We start from the raw sequence: 13,346 nt of genomic DNA, 5'->3' as shown, positions 1-13,346 counted from the left end.
TGAACCAGATGATCTTGAAGGTCTCTTCCAACCAGATATATTCTGTGATTTTCATTGTGGCATTTTGCTCAAGTTCTTCAGACTGTGATGCATCCTCAGGTTTCTCCTTGTATGCCTTACAAGGCATCCTTCATTTTCCATGCGTGTGCCAATACTGTATATCCCTCTGCTGCATTCTCAGTCTTCATACCACAAAGCACTTGAACTTCCCTCTTCCTGTTTCAGCTCAGACCCAGCAATGCCACTGTGCACTCATTTCTCAAAGCTGGCTGCAGCAGCAATGAAAATACAAGGCCATCTTAATTCAGCTGTTACTAGCAGATAAAGAACAAGTACATACCTTTTCTACAGGCTTTCCTGAAGTCCAGACTTATTTTCCTCTTTCAACACACCTTGGATATGTCAGCTGGCCTCCCTTACACTGCACTTGAAATAAAGTTGTCCCAGATTCTGCTCCAAAATGGTTCCGTTTACAGTAAAATCCAATATAATCCCCATGGTAAAAGTAAGCTTGATTCTGATAGAAGCCTTGGAGCAGCAAATTATTTTTCTCCATTTCAATTTCTGACAGAGTGCATGGCTCTAAAAAGAAGTTTAATCAGTGTTAATAAACCTGTTTTTGAAATAATATCATCCTGACTGGTAGACTAAAACTGTAGGTTATTTCTCATTCTCTTATTATACATGAAATCACTGTATTTGTGCATGCTACAGGCACATCACAGTTCAAAAAGACAAGACAGACAGCTTCTATTAAAACTTCCATCTCCAGCTGAAAAAGCCTGAAGTTGGGATCTTAAAGTTCTAAGTTGACAATACTCAATTTATAAATGGTAAGTATCTGAATTTAGAAAGAGTTGGGGTTGCTTAACCTGGAAAAGGCAGCCTCACAGTACTTAAACGGTGCCTAATAAAAAGAGCTGAGGACAGACTTTTTAGTAGGGCCTGTAGCAATAGGACAAAGGGTGATAGACTAGATAAGCGAGTCTTTTTTACAGTGAAGGTGGTGACACACTGGCACAGGTTACCTAGTGAGGTGTTAGAAGCCCCATCCCTGGAAACATTCAAGGTCAGGTTGGACAGGGGTCTAAGCAACCTGATCTAGCTGAAGAAGTCCCTGGTCACTGCAGGAAGGTTAGACTGGATGAACTCTGAAAGGGCCTTTCTATCTCTGAATTACAGAGAAAAATAAGTGCTTATTTATCTTACCACACCTACCAATACAAACAGGTGGTGAAGTCCACTGTCCCTCAGAACAGTAAATTCTCTCAGATCCTTGCAGAACATGATAGTCAGAGCAACTATATTGGACTGTAGAGCCATTGTCATAATGGGTCAAGGGTGGGAGAGTAAGAGCTCCATTCGCAATAGAAGGTGGAGAGTCACATTTTTCTTTAGGGGCTGGAATAAAATGTAAAATATTTAAGTGCCTGTCAACACTAAACATCCATCAACTTGTCAGTGTATTTGCTTACTATTTTGTTATGTCTCATTCTGTGTGATTAGAATGCAATTTCCTGCTATATTGTTTAGCCTGGAGAAGAGGAGGCTCAGGGGAGACCTTATTGCTGTCGACAACTACCTGAAGGGAGGTTGTAGACAGGTGGGGGTTGGTCTCCAGGCAACCAGCACCAGAACAAGAGGACAGAGTCTCAAGCTGTGCCAGGGGAAGTTTAGGCTTGAGGTGAGGAGAAAGTTCTTCACAGAAAGAGTAATTGGCCATTGGGATGGGCTGCCCAGGGAGGTGGTGGAGTCACTGTCCCTGAAGGTGTTCAAAAAGGGATTGGATGTGGTTTAGTAGTCATGAGGTGTTGGGTGATAGGTTGACTTGATGAGCTCTGAGGTCTTCTCCAACCTTATTGATTCTATGACTCTATATTCTAAATCACAGGAAACGCCATGCATGCATTTGTGTACTGCTGTCTTTCTACAGAGCTTCGTGTTCCTCAGGCTTGGGGAAGAGCTCATCTCTCCTTTCTACAACCTTCCCCAAAGGAAGGTGTATTGTTTTCCCAAACTTAGATGCATAGAAACATAGAATCATTAAGGTTGAAAAAGAACTCATCAAGTCCAACCCTTAACACCACCATGGTCATTAAACCATATCCTGAAGTGCCACGTCTACATGCTTAGCTGTCTTGTGCAAGGATATCTGGGCACATCTGCACAGCTGAATCCTAAACATCTGTTATTTGCAACAGATTCTAGGCCTGCATTGCCAAAGAAAGTTGATTAGAAAGGCAATTAAAAAACAGTAGTTTTACCTTGCATAATGCATTTGGGGTACTGCAGCCTGCCACGGTTACACTGTGTCCTTCCAGGAGATGGAACAGTAGTCTGGAGAAAGCTGTATCCCTGTTTGCATTCAAACTCTATGAGATCACCATGCAGAAAAACTAACTCTTCCTGTTTCCATTTCAGCTCTATGTTGTTGCTGTTCATATCAGCTATGTTAAGAGTGCATGGTTCTAGGAAATAAAAGTGTACTTCAACAAAAAAAAGAAAGCAACCTGAAGTGACTTCTCAGCCCCCTTTTGTGGGAGTCAAACAAGAGCGAATCTAAACAACAGTCCTAAAAAGTTTATAAAACTTGCAAGAAAAAGAACTGTAGGTGCATTAAAACAAAACCAAACACAAGGGTAAAGAAATGGGCTGAGGTAACAGAAGTAACATTCAAACCGGAAAGCCTAAACTGGGAACAGCAAGTCAGAAAACATACTTCCGGCAATCCCAGTACACTGGGTGTTTGTAAGAAGGGGCCAGAGGACACCGAGCAGGTGTGGGCTGAGTATATTTGATTTTGTTTTCACCTCCTGTTTCTGAAATCTTTATTAACCAAAAAGAAAGAGAAAAGGTGATCCCAAAGGGAGTATCTTCAGGTTCTTTCCACTTTTACCTTTCTATACTAAGTACAGTAAAGCTTTCTTTTTCTTAGAAGACTTACCTAAGCAAGTTGGTTGTTCTGTCCACTTTCCTTGGTGGCAGTAAACAGCACTAGGTCCATCCAGATAATGGTAACTCTGGCAGCCATACTCTACTGAGGAACCATTACTATAACTTGCCAATAAGGGACCAAGAACAACACCATTTTTAATCACAGGTGGAGAGGGACAGCCTTGCTGCATTTCTAATGCAAGGTAGGGAGACAAACAATTAGATCTTTAGAATTAAAGACTAAAGTATCAGACTAATTGAGTAAGAAAAAACAACTACATGCAAATAAAATGTAAACCAATAGTCCCTTTTCAAATTTTGTTGTCAGAAACTCCACAGGTGCTTTACTGAACTGCAGACAGGCATTCTACTTCCCTCTATGCTCCACATCTGTCTGCTCTTGACTCTTGCTGGTTTACACTCAGCACAGATGAGTTCTTTTGCTGTGATGAGATGGCTTTTATTTGTGGCTTGAGATGTTTAGCCCACACGTGGCTCAAAAATCAATGAAAGAAACCTCACTGGAACATTTTAGCCTAAGTATCAGCAAAACATTCATGAATTTGCACATTCAGACAATGTTAATAGAAAGGGTACAAAGTAACTGAAAGTAAATGCTACAGTATGAAATGAAATAAAATTGCTGATAGGCATAGTTTATGATCACTAGACATAAGCAACAATGACCTTTCATTCACTCAGGCCGCTACACTGGCATCTGGAGCCTGACTTTAAAGAGTCAGGAACTATGCTATAGCAAAACAGCAGGAAAAAGTCATTGAATGCCTATAAGGGCATTAGGGAGTACTGAATTCCCTTTTAAATAAAAAAGCAATGTTCACCTACTCATGTCTTCACTGAGATATGTTTTGTTTGTTCTTCCTGCTGCATCTGCCTCAAGTGATGGTGCTGGTGCCTCAGATTCCTGTTCATCCATAGTTCCTGCAACCACAGCAGAAACATAGAACCAGCATTCTGAGAAAGAACTCATTTTCAAATAGCAGAACAGGCAGTCATGGATGGGTTGCAGGACAGCAGCAAACAAAAAAAAGAAGAAAGAAAGAAAAAAAATCCAGAGGAGAACTACACAACACAGATTTCAGCTGAATTCATCTAGCTCTGTTGTCTTTAATCTGTGAACAATGGGCTGCCTACAAATTACACAGCACTGACTCTCAAGTATTTTAACAGAGGAGGACATACATGGGTTTGCAGATATGAAAACTGAGGCTTCTCAGAAAACTAAGGCATTGTTTGAGGAATCCATTCTGTTCAGCTGTCAGACTTCACAAAAGCATCACAGTACATTAGAGATTGGAAGGGACCTCCACAGATCATTGACTCCAACCCCCCTGCCAAAGCAGGATCACCCAGGGTAGTCTGCACAGGAATATATCCAGCTGAGTTTTGAATGTCTCCAGAGGAGACTCCACAACCTCTCTGGGCAGCCTGTTCCAGTGCTCTGTCATCCTCAGTTTAAAGAAGTTTCTTCTCACGTTGAGGTGAAATCTTCTATGTTCAAGCTTGTACCTGTTGTTCCTTGCCTTATTACTGTGCACCCCCCAAAAGAGCTTGGCCCCCTCCACTTGACACCCACCCCTCAGATATTTATACACATCGATGAGATCCCCTCTCAGTCTTCTCTTCTCCAGACTAAACAGCCCCAGGGCTCACAGCCTCTCTTCACAGGGGAGATGCTCAAGTCCCCTAATCATCCTCGTGGCTGTCCGTTGGATTCTCTCCAGCAGCTTTCTGTCTTTCTTGAACTTGGAAGCTCAAAACTGGACACAGTATTCCATGTGATCTCAACAGGGCACAGTAGAGGGGTAGAAGAACTCCTCTAGACCTTCTGGCTTTTCTTGATGTACCCCAAGACCCCATGGGCTCTCTGGGATCTCTCACAAGGGCACATTGCTCTCCCATGGAGAACTTGCTATCCATCAACACTCCAAGATCTTTCTCCATGGAGCTGCTTTCCAGCAGGGCAGCCCCTAACCTGTACTGTTATTACTCCCCAGATGCCAGACCCTGCACTTGTCCTTACTGAACTTCATGAAGTTTATCTGCACCCAGCTCTCAGCCTGTCCAGCTCTGGTTGGATGGCAGCACAGTCTGACAGGGTGTCAGCTACCCACCCCACTCCCCAGGTTTTGTATCATCAGCAAACTTGCTGAGGATACTCTCAATCCCCTCAGCCAGGTCATTGCTAAAGATATTGAACAAAAAAGTACTAACCAATGCAAACAGGGGGTGATGTCCATCTCCCTTTTTCACACTGGATTTCCTCAGATCCTCTTGTTTCGAAGTTACTTTTACACTGTATACGAACTTTGTCCCCATGATGATATGCTCTTCTGAATGTGAGGATATGGGCATGAGGAGGGAGAGGTGGGGGAGGGCATTTATTTATCACATCTGAAAAATAAAAAAAAGTTCATATGGCTTTCTGACTAATCAAAACCACACACACAATTCAACATCCAAAGATATTTCTGGTTGATCCAGAACAATTGCTTACTCCCATTTTCTTAACAAAACAGAAAATCAGAGCAAAAGATTGATCCTACATTCAACAACTATAAAACAGAGGCATTATGCTGCTGCATTGCTGGAAAGCAAGCTGTCATTTTACCAGATAGACTTAATAAAGTATTCTGCAAAGGGCTTCAGGAAACAAAGATTTCCCATATGCTCCATTAACATATTTAAAGCTGCTTGTGTATTAATTCTAATGCTACAGAAGCAGCAAGAATCATAGCCCATTTCCTATCCCCGAATTAAGTTTGCCATTATCTATCCTCAAAACCAGATTTAGGCCTTGTTTTCATACTCCTGAGCACTCCACCTTCTCTGTGCTCATGTGAAAAAAAAATCCATGCTGTGCCATCAGAATAAATATGGGGCTGGGGTCCTAACACATGCCAATTAATTGGGAGATTATGGTGCATTTTAAATGCCACTCTATCTTTTAGGCAAGGAATATGAATTTCATCTTCCTACTCACCACAAAGACTTCTGCAAGATCCTCTGTAAAGGAATCACAAAATACTAACTTAACTGAAAATTGTGCTTAACATGTCTCTGTATTTTTTTAAGACTACATACATTTGTTTGGGTTGTGGGTTTTGGTTTGTTTTGTTGTTGTTTTGGTTTTTCAAACAAAACTCAAGCACCCTACACAATGATTATTAAATTTGCTTTAGAAAACATAGTTCACAGGAAGAAATTCTCTAAAAATATATTGGAAAAGAGCACCCCAGGTTTGGATGAACCCAGTAAAACGATTGTCCCAAGCCCTGCCATCAACACCTAGTATCCCTTTATATAAAGCAGAGAATTTATTAGCATAAGGCACTAAGATGTTCTAAAGCTCAGAAGTAATCCTCATAAAGGAAACAATATCCAGGTAAGACAATAATCCACAACTCTCAAGGTATGTTGAAAATAAGTTCTCAGCTAGCCTGAATGTTGATTTATACTGTTTTCTGCTCTAGACTGGATCTCATCTGCCTCACTACACCTGTCATACTTCTGAGAATCTCTGTTATTCCTCCCTGACTGGGGAAAAGATAGTAATTACTAAGAGTGTTTCTGGCTTAAGGATAACCTTTACAGTTTGATGAGGCTGTAAAACTGAAATGTTTTAGCCTGGAGAAGAGGAGGCTCAGGGGTGACCTCATTGCCCTCTACAACTACCTGAAAGGTGGTTGTAGCCAGGAAGGGGTTGGTCTCTTCTCCCAGGCAACCAGCACCAGAACAAGGGGACACAGTCTCAAGCTGCGCCAGGGGAGGTTTAGGCTCAAGGTGAGGAGAAAGTTCTTCACTGAGCAAGTTGTTTGTCATTGGAATGGGCTGCCCAGGGAGGTGGTGGAGTCACCATCCCTGGAGGTGTTCAAGAGGAGATTGGACATGGCACTTGGTACCATGGTCTAGTCATGAGGTCTGTGGTGACAGGTTGGACTCGATGATCCTTGGGGTCTCTTCCAGCCTTAGTGATACTGTGATACCACAGTTCCCAAGTTCTAAAGGATCTTGTTTCAAATCCTATCATTAATGCCTCTGCAGAGGCATGTTCCCACCACAGAGGCAGGATCAAACATGCATGATTAAACCTTCATGTCATCTCAACATGGTTTAATTTGAGCTTCAAGGGGTGAATAGCTTTCCTGTAACTGTTGATTCCTGCTTCTCCAGGACACAATGCACAGAGAAACAGCAAGAGACAGTATCCATTCTATTACTAGAGTCCACTGAGAACTAATTCCAATTATTATTGCCTCCCTCCTGCTCCCTTGGCTACATGTCCTTCAGCTAACACTTGATTTCTGTTTAGGCTGGGAACTGGTACAAAAAGCATGTTTTAATTTTGCATTCACAAAGCCCTTCATGAGATAAGGTGCTAATGTTTCACCAAGAATTCAACACAGTAAAACTATAAAGTACCATCACACACTGGAGGGTCTGGATGCCATCCAAAATAATAACACTGAATTAGGTCAAATCCACTGATAGAATAGTTTTCCTCACAGAAAAAGTGAACCACATCTCCCTCTTCATAGATTTTCTTCACTGGATAGAAACCTCCATGTGCTATTCCATTCAAAGAGGAGCAAGTTATCTCTAGGAAGAAAACATACAGCAGTTGAAAAACTGTTGAGGAATGCTGCAGCCACTGTTCTGAGGGCAGCTGCTGGACTTGTGCAGAGTGCAGGATTCCTTAGCTGACCAATTCCTTAGCATGCTGCCTAGAGGAAAATAACCACATTCCATGTGTGCCAAGAGCATCCTCATGTTGGCATCCTTGGATTGGAACATGCTGCAGAAACCACCTCCTTGACATGCCAGCACCTCTCACTGGGAAAAGATTTTAGCTTATATACATGGTTGGATTTTACTGGTTAAGGGATTGATAATGTAGAGTATGAGAACAGCCACTCTGAGAAACAGTTACTTGGGTTAGGGACTTAGGTTAGGAACAGCTTGGGGGGGTTAGGGCTGTTAGGGACTTTCTGCTTTTGTTAGCTAATTCTTGCGTGTAGGGCTTTGGTGTAAGGATGCTGCTAAGGATGTGCCTGGAACTTCTGTTAGCTGCTTTGTCTGTTAAGGGCTTTCAGGACTTCTGCAAGTGGGAGTCTGAGACACTGTAATGCAAGGGATTCTACAACGAAGCAATAAAGGACTTCTGGGAGGACTTCTGAGATTCTCTGCATTTCTGGAATCATCTTGGTATATGGCAACAGGGTTTATGCCTTCATTCATCAACCAATGATCCCCGGATCAGGGGAGAACAGAGGAAGATTTCCCCCCATGATCCCTATGGCTTACAAAAGGCCTTTGTGTAAACTGTGATTCATTTGTAGAATGACATTTCAAAAGGAATTACTTCCCAGCCCATTACATACTAGTGCAGTTTGGAGTAAGGGACCACCCATGTGCTAGACACACTGCTGCTTCTGTGGTGTTTCCTCCTGCAGTCTGATATCCCTCCTCACACTTGTACAGCAGCGTTTCATTCGGTCGAAGCTCTTGCTGGGCTGTGAAGTAGCTGCCATGATGCAAGTCTGGTACTTGACATGACTCTTAAAAAAAGCACATGCGTAATATGAATGGCTCTTGTCAAGTTTTTCACACGTTTTCCAGTTGTCATTTGGGGAGAAAGTTTGGATGGCAACAGATTTAATTGAAACAATGCAGTTCCATCTACACTGATTCCTTCTTATGTATAACTTCATTGATACAAATCCAACAAACTAGCAGCATGTGAAATGGGACAACTGCTTCCCAAGAAATGCAGCTGAGGACCTACTCACATGATAACCCCTCTACTCTGCCCTGGTGAGACCACACCTGCAATACTGCATACAGTTTTGTTCTCCCCAGTTCAAGAGAGACAGAGACCTGTGGGAGAGAATTCAATGGAGAGCCACGAGGATGATTTGAGCATCTCCCCTGTGAAGAGAGACTGTGAGCCCTGGGGCTGTTTGGTCTGGAGAAGACTGAGAGGAGATCTCATCGATGTGTATAAATATCTGAGGGGTGGGTGTGAAGTGGAGGGGGCCAAGCTCTTTTTGGTGGTGTACAGTAATAAGACAAGGAACAACAGGTTCAAGCTTGAATGTAGAAGATTTCACCTCAACATGAGAAGAAACTTCTTTAAACTGAGGATGACAGAGCACTGGAACAGGCTGCCCAGAGAGGTTGTGGAGTCTCCTTCTCTGGACACATTCAAAACCCACCTGGATGTATTACTGTGTGGACTACACTAAGTTATCCTGCTCTGGCAGGGGGTTGGACTCGATCTCTTGAGGTCACTTCCAACATCTAACATACTGTGATGACATAAGCAGTTTGGCCCTACAGGTACAGCAAGGGCAGTCAAGTTCTATACATGTAAGGCAGTTTATAAAGGAGAAAAATGCATAATCCTACCAATTTGTTTACTACAGCTTGGCTGGGAGGACCATCCTTCTGGACGACATTGTATTGTATCTTCAGCACTACCACTTGGAGTGTAGTAGCCTAGGTTACATTTATAGTGCAGTTTCTCATGTATTTTGAAGTAGATTTCTGTACCATAAAAAAAACCATTTTCCAGAAGAGGCTTGTTACATTTTTCTAAATGAAGAGAGACAGCTTGGTTAGAAGATAAAAAAAATATTTAATAGAATGTATTTGTTCTCTGGTAACCAAAAGAAGTGGCTTTTTAGCCATCCTGACCTAACCTTCTTTTCTTGACCAACTGGAAGAAACCACAACGGTCAAACAATACAGATGGGAGGCTCTATAGGGAATGCATCCACAAGGGAAACTATCTATTAGTTTTCCTAAAATAAGGAAACTGGGCAACTTTTGTGGTGTTCTTATAAAGACAATCTTATGAGCCTTTAAAACGTGTATGATTGCAAAAATATTCCATATATAAACACATGTAAGTTGCAAACACGCCTTGTTGTGCTAACTTACACGTGTCATCCCTCTCCTATGCATGTCCCTCCTCCTGCACGTCCCAGGAACATCAGCTGGAAAACCAACAATGAGATGAACAAAACTCACTGTAGCATTGTGGCACTGGAGCCCATCCTTTCGCTGTACAAATTATTGTCCCATCTTGAGTCCCAGCTTCAGTTGTGTAACCAATCATACAGGAATAGGAAAGTTTCTTTCCCTTACGCATAGGGAAGTAGTGTCTTTTGAAATTATAATAGTACTGGGCAATCTGTCCATTCTCTACACGTGGCAAATCACAAGGTTTATCTGCAAAAAGATAACTATTTCTCACTAAAAAAATCTCAGTCCAGTTATGAACCTTTTTAGCATTAACTTACTTAACATCAGTTGGATTGATACAGGCTTTCAAACAGGGTGAATGACATTCTGAGGGCTTACAAGCATGACAAGTCTTGTAAAACTCACTGAAATTAAGGTATATCACAATTATATCAAGTTTCATTCTTTAGGATGACAGGAATATAGGCTGTAGAATTAAATTATAACGTGAGCTGGGTAACAGTGATGTAGGGCACACTTACCTGACTATTTAGCCCAGAAGATGTAAGCATGAGCACCCTTTGCATAAACACATACAGATGCCTGCTCTAAAATCCAGTGTCAAGTATCAAGATAAGCTATGCCACAGCTCCTCAATTCAGCAAACACTACCAGAACAGAATGACAAACTGCCAGGAGGGAATATAGGAGTTTAGCTTGCTGAAGAAAGAGAATTTAAGAACAGAGTCAATAGAAATAAAAGAAGAAAAAGGGTTTAAGGAAAGGACAAGCAAAACTGCAATTAAAACCAAACTAGTAACAGCAGAAAAATCTTTCAAAGGAATGATGCTGAAAATTGCATTGTTATTGTTATTATTACAAAACCCCCAAACAACACCACCACAAATAAAACCAAACCACAGAAACCAAACCAGCAATAACTATGGTGTTCTTTCTTATAAAACCATCCTTTGGGATGACTCTCTGCATGGCATTACAAAGCAAATTTAACCTGAAGAATCTGAACCACCAGCACCCACCAATCTCAATATAACTGGGCAGAATTGTCCCACCAGTTCACACTGCTGCATTCATCCTACACATACTGAAGTCAAACTATTGCTCCTTCACTCAGTGCCACTAGAATTTACTGCAGTTACTAGAATTGTCTGCAAATTTAGTATTTTTACTCAATAGAAGTTGCCAAGATAATTTTTTAATAATTCCCTTCCTGTATCACATTCAAATAAAACAAACAAGCAACCCCCCCAAAACCCCAACAAACTAAAAACCCTCAACCAAACAACAAACCAATCCCAGAACTGAGGGCAATTAAGATTTTTTAAGTAATTAAAAGACAGAAATGGTTGCTATCTACATACCTTTTGTTTGACTTCTCAAAGATTAATTTCAACTGCTTTGCATGAGGAGAAAACTCCAGTGAAAACAGGGACAGTTGCAATGTACGTTAGCAGATACAATATGAAATGCAAATAGAAATGGACACCTTTTCAATTAATGGAAGTTTACCCTCATGTACAGTCCACAGCTTTGTGAAATTGCTGTCCACATAGTATGTCAACTCCATAAATATTAAGCAATGCTGAAAATAGAGACAGGAATCAAGAACCACCCCAGACTAACTTCTGGAGATTCTATTTGACTTGCACTCTTTTGCCTTCTGGTAAAGCCAACACACTTTGGTCATCAAGGCATTTCAATATATAAAATATTTTAATAGTATAAAATTCAGTCTGCAAAAGTTCCTCAAAACTGCTTAAATAGATCTCCAGAGAAACCTTTCCTGGGTACAAGTCAGAACTTTCCAATACTACAGCTTTGAAGCTTAGATACCAATTTTCAGCCCTGAGCTGCAGTGACAGCCATTTCAAAACAAAACTGCATTTTATAAGCAGTGTAAAAGCAGTCTTGGTAAAGATTTGAAACACATTTTAGTTAAGTTACCTAGGCCACAAGTTCCATGTACACTTATTAATGATAGAATTCAATGTACTTACCTTCTGCAATGAGTTTGCCCAAATACATAAATAGGAAGAAAAAACAGCTTTTAAGTCTCATCTTCATTATTGTCTCCATCACCAGTTCCCACCATCTGGGAAAACTCACTAAGTATTACTTCTGTAAATAATTAACTACATTTTCAAAAGCTGTTCACAAATGCCTTAGTATCCATGGCATTCACAAGTCCTTTCACTGAAAACACTCTTTGAATCTTCGTTCTCCATATATTTGCACACTAGACTTGCAGAATTCTACTGATATAAATATGCCAATGGTATTAAAGAGGAAAGAATTTATCATTTGAAAGAATTTATCATTTCCACAGTGAAACCAGAGAACGAGCTTATAGGACAATTTCAACTAACTGAACACTGTCCCCATCAGAACCTCTCGAGTTACAAGTTTAAAGGGCATTCCATTATCAGTTTATTTACCTTGGCTGAAATAAAGGCAAAGAGAAAATTCCCCCATCTCATTCTACCTACCTCAATATAACCAGTCTGTTGCATTCTGTTACCCATTCTGGGGGCTCTCACAATAAGAACATAGCCACTGCTATTATCTGTCTGTTGGGGTTTGTTGTATACAGCTAGCCCTTTTCAGTCCTTTCCCCCCACCCCTTTAAAAAAGAACAACAAACCATTTATAGTGTGTTATCATTTAACTAAGGGCTTGCAGTTTATTTAACATCATGCTCTACAGTTGGGAGGCATAAACTTTAACATCTGGGCTGAGAAAGTGTAACATTACACTTTCCATTCTCATTTCTAGGAAAACAGTTCTAAGGCACAAGACAGAATTTAAGGGAAATGCTGTGACGAGTGTCATGCATTCAACCAGATGAGATGCAGATTTGTATGTATTGCTCACTTGATAGGAAGAAGGCACTCTCAAATGACCTTCCTTAAAAAAAAAACAGGTCAGAACATCCAGATATATCCTTGCAACATCCCACTACATCACCTTAAAAAAAAAAAGTTTTCCCAGCAGTCACAGAGTACCTCAAAGCCTTACTAGAAAGTAAACTCACACGCAGAATCACAGAAACACTGAGGTTGGGAAAAACCCTTAGGACCACCAAGTCCAACCCAGAACTCTACTTTACAAGGGTCACCCCTAAACCATGCCCCCAAGCACCACATCCAAAACACCTTTAAACACATCCAGGGGTTGGCGACTCCACCACCTCCCTGGGCAGCACATTCCAAAGCTTGACCACTCTTGCTGGGAAAAAAAAAAAAATTTGCTACTGTCCAGTCTGAAACTACCCAGAGGCATCTTGAGGCCGTTCCCTCTTGTTCTATCACTAATTACCTGTGAGATGAAACCAGCACCAACCTCTCCAGAACATCCTTTCAGGTAGTTGTAGAGAGCAATGAATACATAGAATAAAGCAGGTTGGA

The 13,346-nt window shown here is 41.2% G+C and overlaps 1 protein-coding gene across 1 annotated transcript; it reads right to left on the bottom strand.

The window, feature by feature from the left end:
- Positions 1 to 242: 242 nt before the first annotated feature.
- Positions 243 to 12,042, bottom strand: LOC104303671 (coagulation factor XIII B chain). Its single transcript, XM_009904337.2, has 11 exons — positions 11,940 to 12,042; positions 9,988 to 10,188; positions 9,364 to 9,549; positions 8,337 to 8,513; positions 7,378 to 7,554; positions 5,170 to 5,349; positions 3,781 to 3,876; positions 2,945 to 3,127; positions 2,265 to 2,468; positions 1,219 to 1,401; positions 243 to 582 (listed from the first exon to the last, which is right to left on the bottom strand). The coding sequence occupies exons 1-11, from the start codon at positions 12,016 to 12,018 to the stop codon at positions 371 to 373; spliced, it is 1,878 nt and encodes a 625-aa protein (XP_009902639.2). The 5' UTR covers positions 12,019 to 12,042; the 3' UTR covers positions 243 to 370.
- Between the last annotated feature and the right edge of the window lie 1,304 nt (positions 12,043 to 13,346).

This window comes from Dryobates pubescens, chromosome 11, assembly GCF_014839835.1.
Source record: "Dryobates pubescens isolate bDryPub1 chromosome 11, bDryPub1.pri, whole genome shotgun sequence".
In the NCBI taxonomy this organism is placed as follows: Eukaryota; Metazoa; Chordata; class Aves; order Piciformes; family Picidae; genus Dryobates; species Dryobates pubescens.
The sequence above is the reverse complement of the archived record's forward strand: the minus strand, read 5'-3'. Positions and strand labels throughout refer to the sequence as shown.